Source organism: Hippoglossus stenolepis, chromosome 19 (assembly GCF_022539355.2).
Source record: "Hippoglossus stenolepis isolate QCI-W04-F060 chromosome 19, HSTE1.2, whole genome shotgun sequence".
In the NCBI taxonomy this organism is placed as follows: Eukaryota; Metazoa; Chordata; class Actinopteri; order Pleuronectiformes; family Pleuronectidae; genus Hippoglossus; species Hippoglossus stenolepis.
This window is the reverse complement of record NC_061501.1, coordinates 11,649,486-11,677,135: the sequence shown is the minus strand read 5'-3', so window position 1 is coordinate 11,677,135 and position 27,650 is coordinate 11,649,486. Positions and strand designations below refer to the sequence as shown.

The 27,650-nt window shown below is 45.0% G+C and overlaps 1 protein-coding gene across 4 annotated transcripts in view; it reads left to right on the top strand.

The window, feature by feature from the left end:
* Positions 1-27,636, top strand: part of sulf1 (sulfatase 1) — a 35,034-nt gene extending 7,398 nt beyond the window's left edge. The window contains exons 2-21 of one of the 4 annotated variants that reach the window (XM_035142242.1): positions 5,821-6,103; positions 6,540-6,779; positions 7,340-7,491; positions 10,127-10,296; positions 13,045-13,195; positions 13,329-13,504; positions 13,685-13,813; positions 14,372-14,428; positions 16,613-16,739; positions 19,235-19,448; positions 19,948-20,194; positions 20,318-20,414; positions 20,525-20,619; positions 20,776-20,847; positions 21,517-21,689; positions 22,040-22,182; positions 22,391-22,514; positions 23,997-24,030; positions 24,755-24,805; positions 25,567-25,738. In XM_035142242.1, coding sequence (XP_034998133.1) covers positions 5,929-6,103; positions 6,540-6,779; positions 7,340-7,491; positions 10,127-10,296; positions 13,045-13,195; positions 13,329-13,504; positions 13,685-13,813; positions 14,372-14,428; positions 16,613-16,739; positions 19,235-19,448; positions 19,948-20,194; positions 20,318-20,414; positions 20,525-20,619; positions 20,776-20,847; positions 21,517-21,689; positions 22,040-22,182; positions 22,391-22,514; positions 23,997-24,030; positions 24,755-24,805; positions 25,567-25,600 — 2,661 coding nt within the window. In that variant the 5' untranslated portion in view covers positions 5,821-5,928 and the 3' untranslated portion in view covers positions 25,601-25,738. Of the gene's footprint in view, positions 1-5,820; positions 6,104-6,539; positions 6,780-7,339; positions 7,492-10,126; positions 10,297-13,044; positions 13,196-13,328; positions 13,505-13,684; positions 13,814-14,371; positions 14,429-16,612; positions 16,740-19,234; positions 19,449-19,947; positions 20,195-20,317; positions 20,415-20,524; positions 20,620-20,775; positions 20,848-21,516; positions 21,690-22,039; positions 22,183-22,390; positions 22,515-23,996; positions 24,031-24,754; positions 24,806-25,566 lie in introns of all 4 variants that reach the window. The other 3 variants (XM_035142243.1, XM_035142239.2, XM_035142241.2) reach the window with 3 other exon arrangements.
* Positions 27,637-27,650: the final 14 nt, after the last annotated feature.

Below are 27,650 nucleotides of genomic sequence, written 5' to 3'. Positions count from 1 at the left end.
TAGTTATAACATCTCAAGGTTTGTAGCTGTAACATGGACAAAACAAAGATTCTGAATCCAGGTAGAATGATGTGTAGCCATAAACATGTTGGAATAAAGAGTCAGTGATCTCTTCGCACGGCCTTGCACTTGGTTCTCTCGCTGGAATTTAGTCATAGAACTTGGGCATTTTTGGTCAAACAAATCAGTGGCGTTAAGAGTCTGAAAACACCAAGGTTTGAGCCCATTCCCAGTGCGCACCCGAAGCCAAGTGAGTGCACTGGGACAGAGCTCTCCTTCAGTGAGCCCAGTGTGGTCAACGGGTGGGTCTTGGTGGGCACAATGTGCTGCCCTAGGCCTGCTGGGGACAGCGGCGCTGACACAGGCCCTCCTCAGTGTGAAAGGCCCTCATCAGTCTTCATGGCCGCAGACTAACCGAATTCCCCTGGATTACAGAAATATTTGGACAAACCTCAGTATTAATCTAAAACGCCATAATAATTTCCCCCCCCTGAATTGGAGTGTAGTCCAACTGAAATAAAAAATGTCACTCTTCTCCACCTTTATCTCCTCTGCATTTTTTCTCAGATCAGTTTGCAACTTAACTTTTACAATATCTCTACTCTGTCGTTTTTATTCCCTACTTGTCATATCTCATGAGTGGAGTTATGACTGTACATTGAAAGGCTTTTACCATTATTGCTATCCATGCCGGCTATGGTCAGAGAACAGCCGACAGAACTAAAACTATGCCGTCAGACTTTAATTCCCCACTCGACCATTATTCCTCTGTGACTTGGCCGCTGCATAGATGGGCCGAGGAAATAGAGAGGGAACGAGGGAGAAAATGTACAGAAATAAGTGGGGATTTAAGGTGCTTTGAAATGGCCATTGTCGTTAATAGCAAGGTCCTTTATGAATGGGTGATTTACTTTAGTGGGACATGGCATCTGGTTTGTGTTTGACTTGCATCTTGTTTTGGGAAAGTGAACCCTCTCACCTCTGGACGCTCCATGTTAACTTGAACGACATCCAAAGTCCGTGGTTTGATTCCCGTTAGTGGACAAATAAGACGCTTTAAGGGATTAATGGATTCATGAGAGCGAAACAGTGTAGAATTCACGAACGTCTCTGCTCTGTATCTACAGTTACAGCTACTGCTGACTGTGAAGAAACTAGGAAAGATGCAGCTGTAGTTTTTGTTAAAAAAGGATTTGAATACGCAAGGAGATCGCAACCAGGTTTTTACAAGATTTTTATTACTGTTATACCTCTGCATTGAACCCCCTCCACTCGTTTTTTTTTCTTGCCTCAGAGTTTCCCCTCTTAACCCCTGTGTGTGGGTAGCCTCAGGTTGCTGAGGTTAGGTTAAACAAGCCACCATCAAAGCCATATTACCACTCGGGTCAGAGGAGGGTCAGGGTGCAGCAGGGTGTGTGGTTTGAGGCCCTAACAGGAGGGCACAACTGCCAGCCAGCCAAATAGTACTGCCCTGGATGGTTACACAAGCAGCAAATCTATTATGTTCAGCTTTACTCAGTGCACAAAGCACAGCTGTCTGTGCAGCCATACCCCATCACTGAGCAATGCTGCTTGCACCAAAGGAGAGTAAGTGAAAGAGCTGTTTTCTGCAAGTAAAAAGCCATGAAATCATGAAAGTAAAGATTAGTGGGGGTGTTGAGGTGTGACCCGAGTGTTGATGTCCATTAATCTGAAAATTGCACATCTTGTATGTATCAGGCAGCTGTGTGACTGAAAGCTCCATAGTAGCCTTATTGTTCTGGTTCTTTGAACCCCGAGGCATTTTACGTTCCTCAGATCCATCCTCAATATTCCTCCCCGGCTTAATCACGACGAGTACAGTAAAGGCTCATTTAAAGGGTCATTAGTGCTAATCCCCTAAAACAATTAGGAAGGAGAAACAATGCTCTCTCTGGTCCTTTGACTCTGTCTTGGGAATAAAGATCTCTTGTCAGTCCCACAGATGAAACATGCATTACTCACATCACGCTAAATGACAAAGATTAAGTGTTTATGAAAACGACATGAAACATTATTCTCACAGAGGGCTCTCAAGGGGTTCATGAAATTCAGAACATGCATTTAACAACTCAGTTGTTGGAGGCAAGTAAAAGGCAGTGGCAATAACAGAAAGATTTAGAGGCCAAGTATATAATAACTTACAGACTTACACAGTTTTGTGTATTTACAATCTATGAAAACAAATCCAAATGTTTAGGGCTGCTTGTACTGGAGAACCTTCCCTGCTGCCTCTCATCCTTAAGTGTGCCTGAAGGCAAAAACTCCGGATGACACTTTGTTGAATGTGTGTACAAAACAAAACACTAAGAAGGGATCCGTGTGTTTCAACACACGGATCCCTTCTTAGTGTTTTGATCCTGATAACTAGCAATGATTAGAGCGGCATAAGCACTTTCCAACTTTCCAATCTGGACCAAATACAGTGTTAAATATTCAGATTAAGTCAGTATTAACTCTTGATAATTCCCCACAGGAGGTTTTAGCACAGATTAGGGAGATGATGGGAATGCAAGCATACAGCTACATCGACACCGGTGTTGGCCCTAATTGCTAAAAGCTCTCGGATCTCGACTTTCCAAGTTGACATCTTCAGCTGCGTCTTTTACTTGTATGGCACATCTTTCATCTTTAGAGATTTGTGTTTTATATTTGCGTGTTTGAAACGTCATTAATGTGGTGAATTTCTGGGAAATTTCCCCATGGGCTAACTCGTTCTCTTATTCTCTGCCTCACTGACTCAGACATACAGCCCCTCTGGATAGTTCCAAGAGAATATCCAGAGTTCAGTGCATGTCTGAAAGCAGGTTTTGTCCACTATGTGATAGAAGTGTATGCTAAATGTTCTGAAATATAATATGACTTATACATAAATAGGAAACATGCTACACATGCCATAGGTCTTATTGCAACCTGCCCACTGCGGTGAGTTAATCTCTGCTCTACAAACAGTAGCTGCTAATCTCTACACCCTGGTCTCGTCAGTTAGCTTGGCTTTTCCAGCAGCTTCATGTCCCTTAGGTCGTAGGAACATGGGAAAGTCGGGTATTATAGATGCTATAAAAATAAAGATAATTGTGCCGTTTACTTTGATGAGGGGTCGCTTTGAGATGGGCAGCTGTCAAACGATCCAGGGTCAAACTCGGAGCTCCTAGAAATCCTTTTGCTCATAACTGAACTTCAGATGACCTAGTGAGGAAAGTGGATCAGGTGAAATTAAGTTAGGATGAGAGGTAGCCCAAAGGACAAAGGGAGGTCTCACTCTTAATCATGGCAGCAGCTGTGTCGTTTTGCCTGCGTAACTTCGGCCCGCGTCTTATTGGTCGTTATGTGTGGCACTTTATTAGCCACTGCCCTCTCCGTCATTTCAGACAGTGTCGCTATTGATGCCCCTGTGGCTAACCACATCAGCACCACAAGGTTTATATCAGATTCCACAATGAACCTTCTTGTCTATTTTCTCACTTCTCTAAATCGCGTGAAGAGGCTATTGCTGGGAACCATTGGCATGTAAAATTGAATCTGTGCTGGGTGCTAACGTTACACTGGCTCGCTGAATGGCTTACAGTTGATTTCAGGTCCTCCACAGCTTGACAGAAATAGAGTTTTTTTTCTCCTACATTTGGGTTGTGTCTATTGTTTCTGGGATAAGTTCCCATTCATGTAGGAGGATTTGGACCCTCACAGCTGGAGAATGTGTATTTGTGGGAGAAAGACTCATGTATGAGTGTCTTATGACTTTTTTGCGTGTCACCATATGTTTGTACAGTAGTTTGTGTTGTGTGTGTAATTCAATGTGAGGTTCTGTGCACTCTACCACCCTGCGCTGGAGGGGTGTTTGTCCAAACGGCGCCAATGTTTGCACAGGGCTGTCATGATGACTGGCCTGGCTGGGCCAGACGCTGAGCGTCTGAAACGCAGGACAGACCAAAGTGCTCTTGAAGCTCCGTCTGACGCTCTGCTTATCACAGGCAACTTCTTACCAGAGGAAGAGCAAATGAGCAAAGCAGAGCCAGGCCAAGAACACGTCTTTTCTCACCTATTCATTAAGATGTGTCGCTGGGGGGTTTGAAAAAATTAAGATGGTGTTCCATCAGTAAAAGGTGGTAGTTTGCTTGATTCAGGATTTCTTTTGTGTGTGCATGCATGTTTTTTTTGGAGAAAACATGAAATAGTATACTAGGTATGATCTGTGGAAATCATCTTGCTTGATAGAATGTCATGTTTCTTTATCTACTATCACTCTGCTGTCTATATACTCAGGTTAGTTAATATTCATGAAGTTTCAATTCACCCCTTAAAATTATTTACATACTCATCCATAGTGTCTTCCATTATGTGTCAGACTTCCTAAATGATCAGTTATTTTTGTTTATAGTTTGAAGTCTGTGTCTTGGACTGGCCCTTAGTGTAAATGAGAGAATAAGAGGAGGGAGCCAATCAGTGAGGTTTGACCAGGCTCAGCTGTCATAGACCTGCCATTTGTTTTCAGGCCATTACCTCAGAATAAGGAGCAGTATGGTGCCGCTCAGTGGGATTGTTGCCCATAAGGCACCTTTTCACAGGCAATGATGGATTACTCATTATTACAACTCCATGGTTCACTCTCATAGCCACAAGCCATTTTTTCACATTCATTCTTATTACAGAAACGTATCTACCAACTTAAAATCATCTCTGCATTTTTTTCTGTTACCTGTGCACTCAATCTTGTAATGTGGATTTATGGATTCGTATTTCAAATTTGTGATCTATTAGTGATAGAATGATGATCAAAGTCTATTAAAATGTTTTTTTCTAAAGTTGGAAGGAACTCAGGGTTAAGTTTATTATCAATCTTATACTGGGCACTGACGTTTAGGCAGAGACTCTGCAGACCTTTTATGGACAACCATGACATTGTAAGTGAGCAAGAGGCTCCGAAGTGTTGTGATGATTCAGTGGTAATCTGTGATTGGCGACAGTGCCACTGGGGTTAATGTAGCGGAACCCTCTCTCCGCCTCCCGTGCCCCCTAACCCCCCTTACCCCCTCCCCCCTAGTGTGGTCCCATCCTCCCGACCGACCCTCTGTCACGCTTGACTCCCCGGGGGGTGACTTTTGAGTGACAGGTGGAAGGCGGAAGGTGATTGGCTCATGCAGGAGAGTGGCTCAGGGTGTTTGAGAGCTGACAGCCAATGGCGCGGTCTCGGCACACTTAGCCCAACAACAACTCTCCTGCAGAGATGGAGAGTTTCCTGTGTGTGAGTGTGTGTGTTGTGTGACACAGGAGAGAGTGGAAGACACAAGAAAAAAGTGCAAGGATACTTTGAGAAACAAAAAAGACATGCAATTATCTGAGGTGAGATTTATGTTTCTAGATCGGCACTGCTCTATTTTTAGAAATGTTTTCGTGGGTTGCTGTGATCAAGTTGTTTTTTTATTTCAGTTCAGGTCAGGAGAGTTGATTTGGGGGGGGATTTTGTTTTTGGGAGAAAGTACTGATGGGTTTTCAGTCAGCACGCAACATGTGTTTGAACTGTTGGGTAAGTTTTCTTTGTCGTACTTGAGGGCTTAGGCATGGAATCTTTTTTTGGCTTCTCTGTTTATGGATAAACTGTTGTGTTTGAGTGTGATTTGTGACCAGATGAACACAATTAATGTGAAGTAAATATGCTGAAATGTTCCTAGAAGGAATCGAGGCCTTTCGCTCTCATAGTATAATGCAATTCTCTTTTCTACATCTTTAAATCTGCCTTTTTATTTTTCTCAATGTTCCTTTTTGTGATGTCTCCATGTGTTTTCTCCTTCTGTCTCCTTACAGTCAACCACGGCTGTGAGAGCTGCCCGGGTGTGAGTGAGTGGCCTGGCTGGACCTCTTCTCCATTAATCCTTCCATCTACCCATCCCATCTCCTGTCATCTCAGGAACCATGCTGAGTCAGTGGCTTGTCTGCTTGGCCCTTCTGTCCCTGGACTGGGCTCCAGGCAGCTGGGCCTTCACCACCACCAGGGCTCAGAGCCTGAGGGGTCGCATCCAGAGAGACCGCAGAAACATCCGGCCCAACATCATCCTCATTATGACTGACGACCAGGATGTTGAGTTGGGTAAGGCTGGTGCACTTCCTTCCAGGAAATATATGGGCCGTATTTACTTTTTTATTTGGCTCTTATTTTTTCTTACTTAAAATAACCTTTGTTTACTGTTTCTTCAAAGATGTGAGTGAGTTTTCCTATTTTTCGCTTCACACTGCCTTAATCACAGTCTTTGTCTTTATGGGTATTTGCATTAGGATTATGTGGTCTTCCTCCACACATGAAATATTAAATAGAGGCCATAAGCCTGAGCTGAATGGCCATCTGCTGAATTCTAATTATTTTTCCACTTAGGGAATTCAGTATGAAAAGGTCAAATAATCTAAATAAACTGAAATGTTTAATCAGATAAATGCTTTTTTTCTCTATTGAAAAAAAATGTCACCATTCAGTGTGATTTCAGTGTGTCTTCATTACTCAGCAGTGATCTTCATCCCTCACCCTGCAGGTTCTCTACAGGTGATGAATAAAACCCGTAAACTCATGGAAGATGGGGGCACTAGTTTTACCAATGCCTTTGTTTCCACACCCATGTGCTGCCCGTCACGATCCTCCATGTTGACGGGCAAGTACGTCCACAACCACAACACCTACACCAACAATGAGAACTGCTCGTCGCCTTCCTGGCAAGCTCAGCACGAGCCACGCTCATTCGCCGTCTACCTCAACAACACCGGCTACAGGACAGGTTGGTGAACTTGAAGACGTGCACACACATTGGCATTTCTGTATTAGTTAACATTTCACTCATGCTCAAGAAACTGTCAGTCACCCCCCCGGTCATTCTATATTCACATTAGTAAGCTAGACTCCACCGCCGTGCCTGCCTGTCTGTCTGCTGTGCAATACAAACATGACCTGGTGCCAGGTCGTTGTACTGTCTTATCAGACGGTTTCTTTTTGAGTGATGGGCAGGCGTTGGACTGGGCAGCTCAGTGGGGTCCTATGAGCTACAGCGTGGCCTGCGGTTTTCGAGCTGATGTGTTAGTCTGCAATTAGCCCTCTCTGGGACAGGCTGGCTTCCTGCCCAGCCTATCCGAGAATTCTGTAGAGTTGAGCCAGGGAAAAAGAGACGTGCAAAAAAAAAAAAAAATGTTGTGCGTCATATACTCACACACAGATAAATTCATACAGACATAGAAAATTAAGGTTTTTACAGGAATAAGAAAACAAAGCATAACATGCACTGGTGCCCCCAGACTACATATTTAAAGAAAACCCTTCTTTCTCTCTCCTTCTCTTCTGCAGGCTTCTTCGGGAAGTACCTCAATGAGTACAACGGTAGCTACATCCCACCTGGGTGGCGCGAATGGGTTGGATTGATCAAAAATTCCCGCTTCTATAATTACACCGTCTGTCGAAATGGTTACAAGGAGAAACATGGTGCTGAGTATGCCAAGGTATGTGCTACAATAATTTCTAAAAAGGAACTATTAACTCAATGACTCATTTGTTTCCCTTTATGACTCAATATGAAGGGTTCGCCTGACAAATTGCAGGTTCCACTCCCTTATAAATACAGACAGTGAAACACTTCACTTATCACATTGGTGTGATCCAGGTCGGTAGGAATTCTCATTCCAGAATTAAAGGGAATGAGCCGACATGAGGTGGCGTCTCCTCTTTCTGTGGCATCCCTTTATTATGACACGCTTTACCTCTACATTTAGATCCTGTAAAATTAAAGAATCTTTATGAGAAGCCAATGTTGCATGTGATAAATACCACCTTGCACTTGTTTATGTCTCTCCCTGTCTGTCTGCCACTTTGTTCTTCTTCATTTTGACTGTGAAGTTAGTGAATGTGTTTGTGCTATACAATAAAAAAAATGGAGGGGGAATTTCACTCTGTCACTGTCAGACTCTGAAAATGAACACTGTGGTCTTTTCGTGGCGCTGGTTGGCATCAGTAATCAATCTTCCCCAAATGTTTTTATATGAGCTGTCAGTTTGTTTTTGCAGATCCGTGCCAGTATCTTCCCCAGGTAGCGTAGTGCAGGGGACATGAGGAATCCGGGAGGTGGGTTTATAGTTTGGATACATGTCAAGTTTCAAGATGGCCTGCCTGAAAGATGGACAAACAAATGTTTGAACTGCTACTCCTCTGCCAACTTGGACTGAGGTGTAAAGTTACCCACAAGATGAGGCCGAGGTGTTTACATGACATGGTTTGGTCAGCAGATGGTGGTTTAACACCAAATGGATACATTATTCGCTATTTATTGCCAAAACCGGTCGACCTGCCACCACGAGGTCAACCACAGCTCCTCTCTTTGCATCCACACAGGGTGAGAAGATCCTGATATTCCAGAGAGACGGCAGCTGGCATGCAAACTCATTTTTATTAGATGAGGCACCTACCCAGTGATTTCATCCAATTAGATTCCATCTGATTTTCCATCCGCAGGGGATGAGTTCATCGAGGTTAAAGCCTTTGTCAAAGACCTTTTGTGTGCGATTTTAGTTTGAGAATAAGATCCCTACACTTTTGATTTCTTTAGATTCCATGACAGAAGACAACTGTCATACAGACAGAAAGCAGCCTGCGTTGGAAGCCAGATTCAATGTTTCTATTGATCAGGGATCAAGCACCTTGAAATTAATCTCTTAAATTTGAAGCCACAGCTTCCTGCTGCAAGGACAGTCAAACCATATAGGTTTAACATTTCAGAATCACAATTTAAATGGAAGTATGTCATTAGGAAATTGAGCCACGTGTGAATGTGTTTGTATAATGTGACTGCCACTTAGTAATAATCATCTCCAAATGGTTCTGGGAAAAGTGATACTCTTCACCCCCCTGACCATTTTATAACTGTTGCCCAGGCATTCCCCTTGACACTGTCACTTCCTTCTGACCTGCCAGAGGCCTGAGCAGCAGTGGCTCAGATTTTGGAGGGCACATGGCAACGCTTTTCCATGTGCACGCAATCACCAGCCTCCATGGGCATGTACAGCTGCCAGGCCATTAAAGCTGGCCCTGGCTATAAAGCCTATTAATAGAGACAGGATGAATCAGCCAAACCCACATCTGACACTTCAGGGAAATCACCCTTTACCCTTTCATTCTCAGCCTGGCACACCCATCCCTATGTTGTATGCCAGGCAGCACCAGCATTATGCCAAAGCTGCAGGTAGAATGGTTAATCTTCTGTTGGAAACTTGGCAAAAGCAGTTATGAGTTTAGTTTAGGGTGTGATCTACTGTTCATAAAACAAAAAAACACCCCATCACGCCTCAAATAAAAGTTTTGTTTAAATATCTGCAGACTGTTTGTTGTGACAGTTTCACATTTCCTGAGTCTATGATCTTAACAATTGGTTGCACTTTGATTCATTCCGTTGTCCTCTCCTTGCTCGTGCATCTGAAATGTGAAAACGGCGCACTCCCGGTCAGGACCCTGTGTACTCTATCTCCAGAACACAAATTTCTGATTTTAGTTTTCTGATTTGAGGTTTTTGTTTCTGATTTGTGTCTCCAAGAGTGAATCAGTGAGAGGGAAAGAAAAGAAGACTTGTTAAGAGAAAGTGGAATAAAATCAAATGAAGCTAAATAGGAGAAGGGGAACGGATAGTCCAGAGAGGAGTAGAGGGGGGTGGGAGCTGTCATAACAACATACCATTCGAGAGCGCCAGGCTCCTCTCACCATCAAGCGGTGTCACATTCAATAGTGCAGAGATTCATTGATGAGGCAACAGCCCATGTACTGTATACACATACACACAGACTCAGGCACGCACACGCTCGCACTTACACACACACCGGCAGGCTGCCAGCTGTTGACTCGACAGATTGGTACTGTAGTGTACTCAATGGCCCCAGTTCATATCCCCACTGGCCCCTCTCCATTTATTTGAAAATGACTGGACGGGGGGAAAGCAACATGTCATGGTGAATGGACTGCGAATGAGTTTTTATCAAAGCTCGTGTTGTTTTGCATTTTTCCCTCAACACCACCTTCACTCTTACCCTTCTCTAGATGTGAGTTTACCTCAGGAGCGCTTATTAACTCTAATGGTTTTTCTCTTCTCTCCAGGACTATTTCACAGATCTGATCACCAACGACAGCACCAACTTTTTCCGCATCTCCAAGAAGATGTATCCTCACCGTCCTGTCATGATGGTCATCAGTCACGCTGCCCCTCACGGCCCAGAAGACTCCGCGCCTCAGTACTCGGAGTTCTTCCCGAATGCTTCTCAACACATGTAAGTCACACTCGCATGATTGCACCCATTCAAACACACACCTAACTATGTAGTGCTTTAAACCTTGCATTTATTATTGACATTCTTGTAGCTTTCATCTTCTGCCATATGAATTTTTTCTCTTCAACATCCAATTTGTGTTTTTATGATTTGGCGTACCTAACATTATTACAGTGCGCACGCCCCTCAATCCCCAGTGATGACAGGTTGCTGAGAAGCTGCTGGTGCTGACATCTCAGCAAGCATGAAATCAAAATGATTTATCATCCAAGAATAGCTGGGGCACATAGCATGGAGAAGATTGGGGGGTGGCTTTTTTCACGCAGCGCTCCGCTCATGCCAAGCTTGCACTGGCCTGCCACCGCACTCATCGCCAAGTTGTGGCAGCGCTGCAATAGTCTGGGTCACTCCATGGCAACGCGCCCTGCCATCTCTTGGTTGACCCTCCAACTGGCTCCCAGGGTGCACCACTCCACTGGGTTGGGGGTGGGTGTTGTCAACAGGAAACGGGGGGGGTTCAAGGCTGCAAGGCTGGTGTTCCTGTTCAGAATTCCTTGTGCTTTCGTTTCCTCACTTTTCATCCCACTTAACATTCCCCTCTGTCTGTTTGCTTTATGTCTATCACTCTATCTCTACATCTCTGTTTCTGTCCGTCTCTTTATCTCTTCCTCCATGTCTCCCAGCGCCTCATTTCGTTTTTCTCATCCCTGCTTGCCGTGTCCACCCTCCCCTCACGTGTAGCTCGCAAAGGACTTCCTGACCCTGTCCATATCAATCAGTCCCTTTTCCCTGCGGCTCCTGGGATGAGAAGAATGCATTGTGTGCTTTGGAACACCCTTTGTGGCATTATTAATCTATTTTTACTCCGAGCCTCCGGGTGCTTGGGGTGGAGCTGGGGCCTGAGGGTGACAAAAGGGGTTGCCCCAGTGATTTTGTGTAGGTGCAGTGTGTGTGGAATATGCGGTGGGGTTACTGCAGTAGCACAGGTGGTTAGTACGTTCGTTTTGTTGGTTGTTGACAACACGCATCCATAACAGATATGGGGAGGAAAATTCCCACAGGAAAATTTTGTGAAGACAAGTTCTACATTATAAATGATTATGTTTTTGACATTCCATTTGAGATGGAGTTGCTGCAGCTTTATTTGGACAGACACTTCTTTATCTTTGCAGCAGATGCCATATACAGCTAATGTGCAATGCACAGAGTAGGGAAGAGACTGCGTGGCAGTGAAGGAGGAGCTGCCTCATAAATCAACTGAGCGTCTGTACTCCTGACAGCAACAATAGCAGGGGAGGGTTTGATGTTAATGTCATTAACATTCCTTACTGTAGGTGTTTTCACCCTGTCTCTTAGATGTATTCCACCTCCGTGCTTATTTTAAACACTGTAGAGGTGTTGCGGTTCCTCAAGGTCTCTATAGCAGGGAGGGAATGGAATCAATCTGGTTATAGCTCAACAAGTTGCTTCAGGGATCGTCACTAACCCTCATGCGGGATGTGTCTGTGTTAAGTTTTGAAAGGTCGGGAGGTATTTTGGGGTGAAGAATGGGCCCTGGGCGTCTGTAATACAGGGCTAATATACCACAAACCGCTAACCTGTATGTGACAGGTGACAGGTGTGACCTCTCCTATGCACTGGCTTCATTCCAGTGACCCCTGCATTCCTGGTTCCCTTGTGCCCAGAGCCCCATACTTTGGTGGCCAATTGCCTAGAGACAGGTCCCTTTGTGGGGCTTATTAGACCGCCTGGCTAGGTGGGTGAAGAGTTCACCCTTCTCACAAAACAGGCCTGAGGAAACGAGGGCAGAAGGCAGCTCACTCAATCAGAGCAGTAAAGCTCCCATAGCAGGTCTTCATTAAGTAAATCTTGATACTTTGTCCAGTGGCTGATTATTCAGGAGTAGGGACCTGTTCGTTCATAGTTTGTTTTAGGATTAATTACTTTTTTGTTAAAGGGAAAATCCCTTCCTATTCGTGTCCAGCTACGAAGTTGACTAAGGTTTTGAGGCTTTCTACACACAACACATACCTACAGTATATTATTTATGTACTCTTTTGCTGTGAATCGAAACTTTGCTGGCATAAAGTCAATCTCCTACAGTAGTCTATGGTATACCTTCCTCCTTTACTTTACAGCTTGTACCGCAGACGGTTGAACGGCATCTCTCGCCATAACTCCACAAACAGGACTGTCTCTCCCTCTGCCTTTTGCTGTTTATCCTCTCTTGTTATTCTCCCCATTTTAAATGACCATGACTTATTGAGTTTTTGCTCCAGAAGTTGTTGCAAACATGACTTTGGGGCCTATTATTTTCTTAAGCATGTGCCAACCCTCAAATGACTTGTCTGTGCCAAGTGCGCAGTGGAGCGAGGAGACTCTCGTCTCTGTGTGAGGGGAGAGATGGCCGGGGAGAGGTGTGGAAAAACTGCGAAGGTGCTGGCTGCTAAGTATTAAGACATTTCCTTCAACAAACAGAGCAGCTATTGATGCGTGTCAAAGGCAATGGACAACTGTGGCACCTGTTACTGAGCAGCACTTTGTGAAAAGTAGCAGACAGGTGTTTGGGGGTTATAAATGAGCTTTTTCGTAGCTGTTACTCTGATAACTCACATGCAGACAGACGTTCATAAATATACTTACCACAATGTTCATTATGCACTCAGTATACGTGCATGTCTCCTCAATCCTAAATACAAACCATATTTTAACACACTTGCTTTTCTCTCCCTCCTCTGTGCTCCCTAGCACCCCCAGCTACAACTATGCCCCAAATATGGACAAACACTGGATCATGCAGTACACGGGCCCCATGAGACCCATCCACATGGAGTTCACCAACTTTCTCCACAGGAAAAGGCTGCAGACACTCATGTCTGTGGATGACTCAGTGCAGAAGGTTAGTTCTTTGTGTAGATTCTATATTTAAAAAAGTGTTATTTAAGAGCTTTAATCTTTTGTTTATTAATTGTTTGTTATTTGGCATGTAGTTGTTCTAAATACTTGTTTTGTCCATCTTCCCCACCCTTTAGGTTTTTGAGATGCTGGAGGAAACTGGAGAACTGGAAAACACTTACATTATTTATACAGCAGACCATGGCTACCACATCGGTCAGTTTGGGCTGGTCAAGGGCAAGTCGATGCCTTATGACTTCGACATCCGTGTGCCGTTCTTCCTAAGAGGACCCAATATTGAGCAAGGGGCAGTGTAAGTACCAACTAAAATCATGATCAGTGTTTGTCCACATTGTGAAAGGTCAAGGATGTACTGTACCGCGTGATCTGAATGTTCTTTCACTCTTTCACAATTAATTACATTTTTCAAGTTATTTACATTTGGTATGTATGTCATATGTATTCCAATTTAATGTTACACGCTCTTTTTCAGAAACCCTCATCTGGTGCTGAACATCGACTTAGCTCCTACGATTCTCCACATCGCTGGGCTGGACACGCCTCCAGACATGGATGGAAAGTCCATTATGAAGCTGCTGGAACAGGAAAGGACTGGCAATAGGTCTGTATGCCATGGTGTAATGTATGTTTTGTACAGTAATTACACAGTGGGCATGATATTTGCATCAGTTCTGCTCACCGGCCGTTTGTGAGCGAATGCAAATGTCCATGGCTCAAATGATCACTTTGACTCCAGCTGAGCACAAAGTGGATTCAGGGCAATTTGGCATCTTTTCCTTGGCTGAGGGACTTTGGCTGAGGTTCATCTTATGAAGATTCCCGTAATGCAGCTTGAATCATCAATTGTGTGTCCGGAATAAAAACCAATATGCAGGCAGAATCACTGTTCTTTACTTGAGGCATTAGAAGGCACAGACTGCTATTGTTATTATATCTACATACAAGAGAAAAACAACTCAGGTCAGACACATTGTTTCTTTGGAAAACATTTCCACAGGAACAGAGACAGACAGAAAGAATTGAGACAATCCGTTTAATGCGCAGAGAGCAGATCAACTTCAATGATGTTGGCTAGCTGCATGTCCAACATATTGTATTTGATGGTGAGTGCGTATGCCATATGAATTCTATAATACTTTTTTGCGCTTTGTTTTCCCAGATTCAAACCCAACCGGAAACCCAAAGTCTGGAGAGACACATTCCTGGTGGAACGAGGGTAAACTGGAGTTCTTTATTTCTTTTCCACACCACAAACACATCCATGTCATTTTAGAGCAGTGTGTGTCACACAAACTTCACAAAACATTTCAGTGAACCCCAGATATTAGGTCGTTCAGCGACCCAGCCGCTTTCCCAATTATTTGTGAGCTGACAGACATTTCCTGACTCCAGCCAGCGTGTAAGGCACTGACGGTAGAAGAGGTTGCAACATCCAAAGCTGTTTGGTAAAGCTTTAAGCTGCTGGCAAATCATGACAGTTCACGGCACTAATACATTAATTTTCTCATTTACAAGAAATACAAGCAGAGTCTTTGTCTTCTGAAGGGGTCTTCTGATCGGGGCCCTAAACCTGACTCAGCCTCCTGTTTGTGCGCTGGCCGAGACAGACGGAAGATGCATTTCAGTAACATGGCAGAGCTAGACCCACGCAAAATAAACAAAAGCTAGCCAGGCTCAGGATGATGTTACCTGAGGAATGGCTGGAAGGCTCACACTCGGTCCACTCACAGGACATGTCACCAGCCCTCCCAGTGTGGAATGCAGCAGCCACACTTCAGCCAACGCTTCACTGTTTCCCCAAGACTTTTTTTCTGTGTAGTGCACGCGATCGCATACCGTACGTGTCTCTCTCACAAACCCTGTCAGTTCTTTATTTAACCTCTCATCCGCTGCCAGATACGTTGCAGAAAATGATACCTCCAATCTGACAGCCTGCTTTTGTTCACTTAACATGTTAAGCTGTGCTAATGCCAGGGGAACACTGACAGAAACCTGACATATAATCCCATCAATCTTGTCTTCACATGACACAGGTAACCAAAGGGAAAAAGGTTTCAAATGAAATAAATAAGAAAGAAGAAGGGAGAGAGATGAAAGTGGACAGAACAGTAACCCTGGTTGAGACCAGATTGTGTTGGCAGAATGTGTATTGATAATGTATATTACAGTAGGTCACTGCCTTTTCCCCCCCACAATCATTTACTCACAATCCCTATTTTTTTCCCCAAATCGCTGACTTGGCCCTTCCATGTACTTTCCAATCATTTGCTCATTTGCCAACAACTGCCTCAACATCTGCAGACTCCAAGAGTACAAAAGAAAAGAGCCAGTCAGCTCTGCCGCCGCACATGCACATCAGTCTCCCACTGGCGTGTGTTTATGCGACAGAAGAACTGGCTGGACGTGGGCCGCTGTGTATGAAATGAAAAGAGTGTGACTTTTGACCCGTCGTGGCATTAGCTCTTTTAATCCATTCCGCCATTAATCCACACTGTTTATAAGGGCTGTCTGCTTGTGCGCTTGTCTCCTAATGCTGAGATTAGCCTCCACAGACCTTTCACTCTGTCACTCAGACACAGATGGGGCGGCACACACACAGTAGCTAATGTTTTTTCATACAGTTCTCTCACTGATCATGTGATATGCTCTGTGATTTAACTTCCTCACATGACCTCACAGTACTGTACCTCTGAGCCTGCCAAATCCTGACTGACAGCTGGGACTGACTATTTTATTTGAGGATCTAATCATCTACGTAACGCAGCCGTCAGGGACTGACACCGACAGCAACTGTTAGCTCTTTAATCACCCATGGCTAAAGACAAGAGACCACTGCCAGGCCGGTGTGTGAACATTGGCCCCTCTCCCCTGGAACTGTGTGGCAGACAGGAATTGGTCAAAACAACGGCCCCACTCTTGAAGGGGACAGGTTGTTCTTTGCTACGTTGTCGCCGTCTCTCTGTCTGTGGGTCATGAGCGGCCAGGCCATGTTGGCAGAGAGTTGTTGGGGATACAAGAGGGGATTGAAGCAGGGGGCTGGCATAGCCTTAGCAGGGACTCGGCCAGTCCTTGTGGTGGTGGTGGCAGAGGAGAAGGTGGCAGGGCAGTTGAATGTGATGCCAAGCCGAGGTCAAACAGCTTGGAGCTGAGCGCTATGCCCAGACCGTCTGGCAAACACAGATGCTACATAATCTATCCATTCACTGGCTTTAAGCATGAGAAGCACACAGCGCTGTGACAGAATGAAAAACAACAGGAAATACTCTTCAAGTAAAGAAAACTTAAATTCAGCTTGTTTTAGTTCAGTGATACTTTAATAGTTTAGCAGCAAAGATGAATCCCTGAACAAGTCTGTTTATCGATGATGACTTTTCTCCTCATTCTTGTTCGTGTCGTGCAGAAAGATCCTGAGGAAGAAGGAAGACTCGGTGACCACTCAGCACACCAACAGTCTGCCCAAGTACAAGAAGGTCAAAGAGACCTGCCAGCAGGCCGAGTTCCAGACACCCTGTGAGCAGCCCGGACAGGTAAAACAAACGCACCAATGTAAAAGTGTAAAAGAAAAAACTTGTTTCTGCAAAACAGTTGTGAACAGAAATAAGTGCCCCTGATATCCACTTGTGGAAAAGTGGAGTCAGTCCTCTCCTGACAGTAATGAGTACCACTGTTGAAGAGGCCTCCATGCTGCCTGTTGAACTGTTCTGCAGAACCCGCCGCGGGTGAAGTAGTCATTTACAGTGCACCAGCCGCTTTGTAATTGGAGCCTTTACCACTTTTTTATGGTGCATTAATTTGTTGGTACTTCTGGTACTTTCATCCTTGCCCATTAATTTTCTGGCAGACCGACATCCAAGTGGTACAGTACGCGGCCTTGGAGCAGACAGACCAGAACAATGCAAATTGTTACAAGTTTCAGGTAGCGTTAAATGACAGGCAGAGTCTCTGAGGGGATCACTAATGCAGCCCAGATCCGTTTTATGGTCTTATAAATGTGTGTTTGTAACAATCAGTTATTAAATACAGCAATGGAGCAATTCGAGTTGAACTCAGCAGCCAGAGTGTGTGTTGTTTTGTGTGTATGCATGTGAGAGAGTGTGGGTACAGCTTTGTGTCTTCTTGTGGCTGTAATTGCTACCAGCCGCAACAGTGGGGCTGGTATTGTTTTCACCGTTGTGTGTGTGTGTGTGTGTGTGTGTGTGTGTGTGTGTGTGTGTGTGTGTGTGTGTGTGTGTGTGTGTGTGTGTGTGTGTGTGTGTGTGTGTGTGTGTGTGTGCGATTATGACAAAATGTTGACTGTCTTCCCAATAGCGTCACATTCGTACAAGATACGGCCACGAAACTTTACTGGTGCGTAGCTGAGGTCAAAATAAAAGCCTGAGTTTGAAGATAGGTGTGGTGCTGACTCCTCATGTAATAATGTAGTCATAACTACTGAGTACTCATGGGTCTGAACGTGTTGAGAGGCCTTGCAACTGGTGTGATCACTAGATGCTCTCTAGTTTACAGTGTATACATCATAATATGTTGCTGCATTTGGTCATAAATTGCCCCTCTGGCTTGATTATCATGGCCACCCAGTGAGCAGCCTCAAAGTCACTCGAGTGTTTCTTACACAATTACAGGGGAAATGTTGCTCACACACTGCAGGCAAGTGCTTGGTCCCCTTCTTTATTTCATTGTACTCATTCTGTATATTGCAGTTTATTCTATCAACTGTATATTTTCCTCCTCTATGCCAACTCACCTCCCTGTCGCAGGAAATAACCTTGATTCAAACAACCTCTGCTTCACTGTAATAAAAGCTCAAACCTTACATTTGAAACAGATTTAATTCAGAACGAGAGAAGTTTTGTTTTTGAAAAAGCCTGAAAACCTTAATGTCCTTTCAATACGACCACATCTTGGTTCAGACGGAGCAGATTTCTTTAGAGCTCAGCCTCTGCCGTCTTTTTGTTGCGGTACGTTGGAATCGATCAAGCGATAACTGTATGGGTTTATTGTGGCTGCGCCAGATCTACTCACCAGGGACATGGAGCAACCTCTGTTGCTGCATGTTTTTCGGGGGGCACACAAAAGTGTGAGGGACTTGCGGTTCTTTGGACTCTTCCACTGACCCCACTCGTGTTTCAGCTCACATGGTTGTTCATGTCTGCTCCCAACCAACCGCTCCTCTCCTCAGTTTACCATCCATCTATGTCCTGCCGCTGCGATTGAACTGTTGAGCCTTAAAAACCGTCACAGGGGGTATGGAGGAGGAAAGAGGGAGATTGTTTTCATCAATACATCTCTCGCTCCCTCGTGTCTTGTCTAATGCTGATTTAACAGCTCTGTTGGTCCGTAAGATCTTTATATGAGCCTCAGAAAAGAAACCTGATTTTCCTCACAGCCCTTTTTTGTTTTTACACTCTCCTTCCCACATTCACCACTGATCATCTGTCCTGCGCTCTGCAGATGTGTCTCTTCCATTTATACTAAACCTAACCAGTGGCACTGCTCACGGCAATTAGTCTCAACTTTCTTTTCCTGGTGGGAACGAGTGTTTAGAAAGAAAGACGGAGGATGTAAGTGAGTGCGTGGATATGTATTTACATAAATTCGCCGGTGACGCACTTGGCGTGGACATACCTCGTGTGAGAGTGATAGGGGTTTCCACTTTGTTTTCTAGACACCAGACAGACCCAATTCATCTCATGTGGTCGTTTTGGTTTATCTTTCCTGCTTCTTTTGGATGTAATTCTTTCCCACAGGCGGAGATTTGCCTGATGCGTCTGTCAGAGGAATGATTTTCTCAAGTTTTCTAAAATCGCTACAAAACCAGAGGCTTTGCAGTGAAACCTGAGATTACACTTTTCATATTGTTAACGTCTACAACACTTATTACCTGGGCCAAGAAAATCATTTCATTGCTAAAGAAACAAAGGGGGAAGGTCTTAAAGGAAATCAGGTCAAGGATACTTTTAATTGTTTTAATTGTTTGAGAATCGACAGATAAAACAGTTGATCTCCCTATTTTTCCTTCCAGAAATGGCACTGTGTGGAGGAGATTACAGGAAAGTGGAGGATCCAGAAGTGTAAGGGTGGTTCGAAGGAGGGCTCCAGGAAGAGGGCCCGCAGCCTGAAGCCTCGCAGCAGTTATGACAACAGAGAGAGGGGCTGTGACTGCGGGGATGCGCTCTACAAACCCTCCAGAGCGGAACGCCGCTCCCATCGTCAGTTCTCATCCTCATCTGGACACCGTGAGTACATGTGGACAAAAGACGGACTGAATATGTGTTGAAAGCATGATCAATGTGTTCTTTCTTAATAAAATATGCAGTTAAATTGAAGTCATGCAGGTTTGGATACATAGATTTGAAGGATTCTTTCGGTTCAAGGGGAGAAACATCGGCCTGGGGACAAACTGCTTTAGTCAACGTGCAGCTTATTCTTTACTTTTATAATGGTATTGACGTCTATGTCCTAAATATTTTTGCTGATCAGATGCATGGAAAAAGCAAAAACCCTGCAACAAGTCCTGGAATTTGTTCTGTTGACTTGTGTATCTACTGTAAGTTGTGATTGTGCTTTGACGCCCTCTAGTGTATCTTAAAGAGGGTGCAATGGGGGAATTAACTACCCTAGAAATGGCCTGAAAGTTAAACCCAGGTTTGATTCAAAATAAACAGTATAAAATGGGATGATGAGAACATTGCTTGACTTATTACTTGATGATTTCTATTTATTTATTTTGTATAGGTTATCGGCCACGTTTTGTTCACACCCGGCCCACCAGGTCTCTGTCTGTCGAGTTTGAAGGACAGATTTATGACATTGATCTGCAAGCGGATGATCAGTCAGCTGTCCGCCGCCGTGTCATCTCCAAGCGTCATCACACCCAAGAGGGACCAGAGTTTGATTTGGGGACAGACGACGGATCAGAGGAAATGCTGGCCGACGATACGAATGCTGTGGGATACCCACACTCTGTGAAAGTCACACACAAGTAAGAAATCCATCTCGGCCTCTCTCAATGGAAAATTTAATCTAACTTCACTTCTCTCCTGCCTTTATACTGCATGTCTGTCAAAAGGAGAGTGTGTAACAGGTTTTACTTCGTCTTTTTCAGGTGTTATATTCTGATGAATGACAGTGTCCATTGTGAAAGAGAAATCTACCAATCATCCCGAGCCTGGAAAGACCACAAGAGCTACGTGGACCAGGAGGTGAGAACAAATCTTTGGCTGTGGATTTCAAAGCATTCACTGGGATGCTTTTTCTGTTAGAGGTCCAGGAAATGTCACAACAGATAGTATAAAGTGTTTGTTTTTCCCAGATCGAAGCACTTCAAGACAAAATCAAAAACCTGAGGGAAGTGAGAGGCCACCTGAAGAGGACACGGCCAGATGGGTGTGACTGTGGAAAGAAAGGGTTCGTTATTTACATTTCATTGCAGAAATACTCTTTCTTCTGACTTATTAGTTATTTACAGTGTGTTTCAAGGCCTCAGGCCGAACAATGTTGGACTGCACGGTTTAAAAGTTTTCTTCCACGGTGCTTAGTCTGTGTCTCTGTTTATAAAACCAGCTATTATATCAAAGGAGAGAGAAACAAGGCAGAGAGATTGAAGAGCAGGAGTGATCAGCTCCATCCGTTTAAGTGAGTTTCCCTTCCCCTTCGATTCGCCCATTTAGTGTCACCCCCTCACCTGTAGATTAACACTGACCATGGAATCTGCATCTAAGTGTGTGAATATTGTGTTTAATGATGTTGGATGTCTGCATGGTCCCTGCATGTCAGTTTCAAACAAGTGACCTTGTTACTAAAGATTCCAGATGACCAGTCCAGCATGTGTGCGTGTGTGCTGTTATATGTCCATGATGTTTGTGAACCGAAAACTCACACAGGTTTCTGAAGGAGCCATGTCATTGTGTGTGTGTGTGTGTGTGTGTGTCTGGAAGTGATTGAGTCGCATGGAAAGATGGAATGACTCAACAGAGGGGAAATCAGTCAGTCGCTCAAACACAGCGATCAACTTGCACCAGGAAACATTGAGAACAGATCATGTCAATACAAAGCAGCTGTTTTTTTTTTCCCTGTGTCTTTTTTGTGTTCAGTCAGGGATGAAGAAGAGAACAGTGGCTGTAATGTCAACCCAGAGAAAATTGGACATTCTAAGAGCTTAAACATGAAAGTAAACAGACTGTCATAGCCTGGCACCAGTGATGCCTTCTGGAAGTCCCCTCCAGATCCTCCGCCACTTTGAGGCCAGGGGATGACGACATATTGACGTCCCCGCTGTTTCTAATACTCGCGTCTGCTCGACAGGGAGGCGGCTCAGGAAATCGACGGGAAGACTCAGTTGTACAATGAGATCCGGAGACGGAAAAAGGAGAGGAAGGAGAAGAAGCGGCAGAGGAAGGGAGACGACTGCAGCCTGCCCGGACTCACTTGCTTCGCGCACAACAACGACCACTGGCAGACCGCTCCTTTCTGGTCATGTATGTATATTCACTTCAGGCTCCTCACAGCACACTCAGAATAAGCTCCAGTCTTTGTTGTTAGGAAAAGAAAATGATGGTTTGATGGAGGAGAGTCAGGGTTTTCCAAAAAGGGAGCAAGCCTTAATCGAGAGCACTGACACGGGGGGAAGAAACACTTTTTATCTTAAGATGTGTTTCTCAATATCAACTCTCCTTCTCTTACAGCAATTTAGATTAATTCAAATTTCGTAACAGCAAGTTATCCACTCATCTCCCACATCAGCTTTCTTTAGCTGTTACAAAGGAATTCTTACTGTTCAGACATTACTAGTTGCAGTGTCTCTGACGGACTCTGTGTTCCTGTCTAGTGGGCGGATTCTGCGCTTGCACCAGCTCCAACAACAACACCTACTGGTGCCTGAGAACCATCAACGAGACCCACAACACACTGTTCTGCGAGTTTTCCACTGGCTTCCTGGAGTACTTTGACCTCAACAGTGACCCCTACCAGGTGGGTGAACATCTGTTCTGCTGTCATGATCCAGCTGTTGTTGTTGTCTGGGTCCATCTGCTCGCAAACTGTTTTTTCATTGGCTCCTGCATTGTAAAATTCTGCTTATAAAAATGCCTCATTAGTACAATTCTTGTTGAAACATATTTATCTCACAAACATGACCCAAGACACTGATGCAAGATTGATGCGTGTGTGTGTTTCGCAGCTGACCAACGCCGTGTACGCAGTGGACCGGGATGTGCTGAACACGCTGCATGCTCAGCTCATGGAGATGAGAAGTTGTCAGGGATACAAGCAGTGTAACCCTCGACCCAAAGGCCAGGACACAGGTACAACTCTCACTTCAGACTTTTTAATGCACCAATAAGTCCACAATGAGATGTTTGAACCTACAGACTGATCACCATGCACTGGATTTAGTGGATTTAGTTGTCACGCCAACGATGACTGAAACAGATTCTTACACAAAGGGGAATTAGAGTGAAGGTAAAAGTTGAACCAAGCAATCTGCGTTTAAAGAGAAGTATATTTAAATTTGCTTTAGAAGAACGTGAAATAATAATTTAGGGGTATATTTTTTGTGAGATTTCATTATAATCCTCTGCTGTGTTTTGAATCTGTTTCAGTTTCAGTGGTGTGTGTGTCTTTGTGTGTTTGCACATACTGTATCTGCATGCTGCATGTGTTTGGGGAGTTTCAGGTGGAGGTCGGCGAAATCATCACCGAGTCTTGTGTGTGTTCTCTGTTGATGTTTTGTTTGATGTGTATCTCATGATGACACACACACGCACTCATGCACACACTCTCTGACTTTCTCTCTCTCAGTCCAGGACCAGTCTGCTGGAATAATACCCCCCCCCCCCTCGCGTATACACAGCCCCAGTGTTTTGATTTAAAGCTCACTGCAGTCGGTACAGTTAAAATGAGACCATGTTCCAGTTGAGCGTCTTGGCCACTTTCCTCTTTGTGACTCACTTAGTGTGAGAGAGATTATTTGGAGGATGCTGTCATCACGGCAATCGGAGCCTGACATGCACCGCCGTTATAATCAGCCACGATCATTTTATTTTTACGACCAGCAGACCTCTGATAGATGGAGCTGGTTAATAAGTCAATATCTCCATGACCTAAGCCCGTGAGGCCCGAGCTGTGGCGTTCGTGTGTGGCATGAACCGGCTGCATTGTTTATGAATAAAAACTTCATGTCTGTAATTACCAGCTGGAGAGCGGAGCACGGCCAAGCTGCTCTCACACAACTGATTGTGTTTCAGTGCTGGCACGCCGGACTTGTCAGAACCGTGCCAACACGTCACATAGCAGCTGAAAATCTCTTACTCGCACTGGCTGCCCTCGCTCGGGGGCGACGCCAGCTCCCCGGACCAGGGGAAATTGCTGTTGTGGTTACACCAAGTGATGTTTTCGTTGGAGAAATAGATTATTAGAATTAAACCGTGAGGTGAAATGGATCGAGCAGTCACTCGCATCTGTTTGTGGTGTTTCACTTTAAACCATGATTATCACCTTGTGTGTTTTGCTTTGAGGGGGAAACCCAGTCAACCTCTCTCCGTCACACAAACCACTTCACTGGGATCGCTCCTCATCTCTCCATTCAGCTCCGATCACACACTCTTCTCCTCCTTGTTCTCTTCCTTCTCCTCCCTCTGATCATGCAATAATCGTATTTCTCCGTAGGGAGTAGCAGCCGTGCATGAAGAAATCTCCAGTGTGAATGATCTTCTTTTTTTATTTCCCTCCCCACGTCTCCCTGAATCAAAGCATTAACAATCGATTGCTTCTATTTTTCCGATCAGGAGGTAAAGATGGAGGAAGCTATGAGCCACACAGGTATCCACCCAATTTTATTTTATCTTCAGTGGCTTTTTTTTCTTTAACAACCTGCATGGCCCTGAACTGCCTCATTATTATTATTCCCACTAATCCATCCATCCATCCGTGGAGTGCCGGCGCTTGGTCTGATCTGTGGCTGCATGCTGGGGACACGCTAACAACTCAGTTACAAAAAGTTTTGTTTTTCATTAAAGCAGCTTCATCTGTTGTCATGTCTGTGCCTTCACCTTCATCTGCCGTCTATTCCAACATGAGAGAAGCATCTAAAACATTATGTGCCCAATATCTTCACACCTTCGCTCCTGCAGCATTTATCGCAGTTGTTTCAAAATGGATTTCAGCTATTCTTAATGTAGCACGGCGAAATAGAAAACGAGGACGTCATAAAAGGGAGGTGCTGAAATGTGCATCGACTTGAGATCAATCTGAGCATCAAGTGCACGTGAATGACAATGCATGATACTTCATCACCCCCCACTCATGCATCACATTCCACCCAAAAGGAGTTTGACGTTTCTGTGGAAACCAGACGATTTGCTTTCTTTGTTTTCCCAAAACGTCCAACTGCTTTTTTTTTTTTTTTTTTAACGTCACCCTCCATTCCGCCAATAAACAAGTCATCATCACATTAGCGTCTCGCCCATCCGCTTGTAGTAGATCGGACCCTTGAGTCCCCCCCACTGACCTTTTTTGACCTCTGTTTCTGGCACCTGCTAACCAGGCGGCAGCAGCATCCAAAGCGATCAAAGACGAGACCGAGCCTCTCCGTCCTGTGAGTCCCTGAGCCTGTGTCGACCCATCTATAGCTGCAGTAGTTACAAGTCCAGCTCACCTCACAGGGAAAGCTGCACAAACGTGGCACTGATTCTTCTTTCTCCTCGGTTTTTAACTTGCAGACGTCAAACTGAGCCAGACTCCGATTTTTAGCCTTTCGCTGAAGCCATTTTTTCTTTTTATTTGCCTCTATTTCTGAGCACTTTCAATTTCTGTATCTTTATTTTTTTCTGGGGATCCACCGTTCGTCAGCAGCCTCGTTTTCTTTGCTTCTGAGCATCTTGTTTTGTTCTTTACCTTTTTTTTTAAGTTTTCTCTGCTGTTCTTATTCTTTTTTTTATTCCAGGTTGCCCGACTTTGCATTTCAGCTCAGTTCAGGCTTCCCGTTAACTTTGCTCTGACGTTTTTCCTGTGCAGCTTAGCGTGTTAGCCTGTGATGATGGATCTTTAAATATTTTTCTTTTCAGTCTGACTCTTTAATGTGAATTTCTAAGGCAGCATGTGTTTGCACTACTCATGGCTTGAGCTTTATGTGGATGCTGTGTTTACATAGTTTATCTCATGCTCCTTTCAAGTGTGTGTGTGTGTGTGTGTGTGTGAGAGAGAGTGTGTGTGTTTTGCTTGGGGCCTCAAACCCCATGCAGCTGGCTTCTTTACTGTGAGGCGGAAGCAGGGCATTACTGCATGCTGTGTGAGTCAACTCTGAGATAGTCGACTGTTCCGATCCTCACCCTCCTCTTGTTTCTGTCTCTGCGGCAGCACACAGCCAATATGGGACGGACGACAGGGTTAAACTGCCCAACCTGACGGACGAGGAGGTGAACTGGCAGGGACTGGAGGATCTGTATAGCATAAACGAAAGCCTTTATGAATGTAGGCCCGACTACAGCCCCAGCCCAGAAGACTGGGTCAACTTTCAGAAGGATGTAGATAATATGTTTGCACTGCGACACGTTTTTAACAAATTCAACCGAACCCATAAGCTCGACGACTCCACCCTGCCAGAGCTGGGCTCCGGGGCCGGGGGTGGAGGCTTTGACGAGGGCAGCGGAGGAGAGTTGGTCTCAGCCAGCGACGTCTGGCCGGGCCCGGCCCCAGAGGTTCGCCTCACCACCCCCACCCCCAGTGAAACACCACCAGCACCACCCACACCCAGGCCCCCGCTGGAGAGGAAACTGGAGTCTGTTGTCAACGACCTTCCTGAGAGGGTCGCGGACAGACCCGGGGCGTCTGCAAAGTCATCGTCCCCAGTGGCAGCATCGTCGTCAGGTCCAAGGAGAGACGAGGTCATCTTGCAGAGCGACACGTGGGCGCAGCAGCTGGAGGAGCTCGAAGGAGACGTGTTCAGCGGGAACGGCCTGACGGAGCTGGAGTCCCGGCCCGACAACCAGCTGGAGCCCGGGCTCGGCCACGTGGAGGTGAGCGGCCCTCGGGGTCTCGGCCTGGGCCTAGACCCTGAAGAAGAGGAGGACATTTTCCAGGCACAAGGCTACCTCCCTCTCTCCCCACAGACACTGAAGCCCAAGGTGCAGGCCAGCACCACCGGGAGCCCCCCCACCACACAGACTAGCACCCCGCAGAGCGTCGGGGTGGTCCTGCAGGTGCTGCCTCAGTCGGCGCTGCCTCTCACCCTGGACTACGAGGGCAGCGGCTCTCTGCCTCAACCCTCCAATCAGACCCTCTGAGGGCAGATGCGAGCGCCGGCCAGCCAATGAGCTGCCGGTCGCCACAGAGACACGGCGATTGCGAGATGAGCTCGCCAAGAGAAGCGGCGAGCGATGCCACCTCAGTCAGTCAGAGTTGTACAATGAGTATTAAAAATTATTGTTTATTTTTTTACAGGTGCCTACATTTGAGTAAACAGTGTTATGTTTTCTGTTTTTAAATATATATTTAGAAAAGAAAAAAGCCTTAATGCAGCTAAACGTTAGTGTTGGGAGAATAAATGATTAAATCCATTCAGATAACACCATTGATGCTTTTTATGAAAAAACCAGCGAGTGAGTGAAACGTCTGCATGGATGGTTAGCATTAGCATTAGCATCTCTAAAGAATCTATTAATCACGAGGCTGCCCCGTCAGAATAGTAACCACTCACTAGTTCACGGCTAAACTGACCCCAAATGCACTTTTTAACATTTCCACATTCTCACCCTCCACCCGAATTTGTGTCCTTTGCGACTGATACTTTTCCAAACCCAAGAGCTTGACTTTCCCTTCAGATAAAGTTACAGAATCAACATAACATCTGCTTTACTATTATTTTATTGTTTTAAACTTTTTCCGTATAGGAATGTTTTTTTTAGCCTTTTGTTCATATGGCAATAATAGGACCTCACATAGACTTTAGACAATCATGGGACGGTCGACCACAGTGAAATAAACTGACGTCATCTGAATCATCCAGCTGCAGCAAACATCTGGCCCTCTGTCCTGCCCTCTGGCACCGTTCACAGCATCCTAATTTAAAACGACAATATTAATCACAAATGCTGACACAATCACCAGGGGATAGAAAAGAGTCATCATGTAACTTGTTTTGTTTTTTTCTCCATCAAATGTCTTGTTGTGCTGTTTGACGTAGAGCTTTGATAATCCAGAGTACAGTGTTGCACGTGGCCAATTCATCTTGAATGTAAATCTGCAGTCCCATCTAAACTGGTTATAATTTTATAAAGTTTTCTGCCAGTGACATCTGTAAAAAACTAACTGAGATGTACGTTCTGGTTAGAAACGTTAAAACTTGACGGTGTGTGTAGATGTTAGAACGACTCTGGTTTCAGGAAAGCCATGAAGCTGTTAAAGAAATAAACACTTTCCTTCTTCCTAGTCCTGTTTCGGGC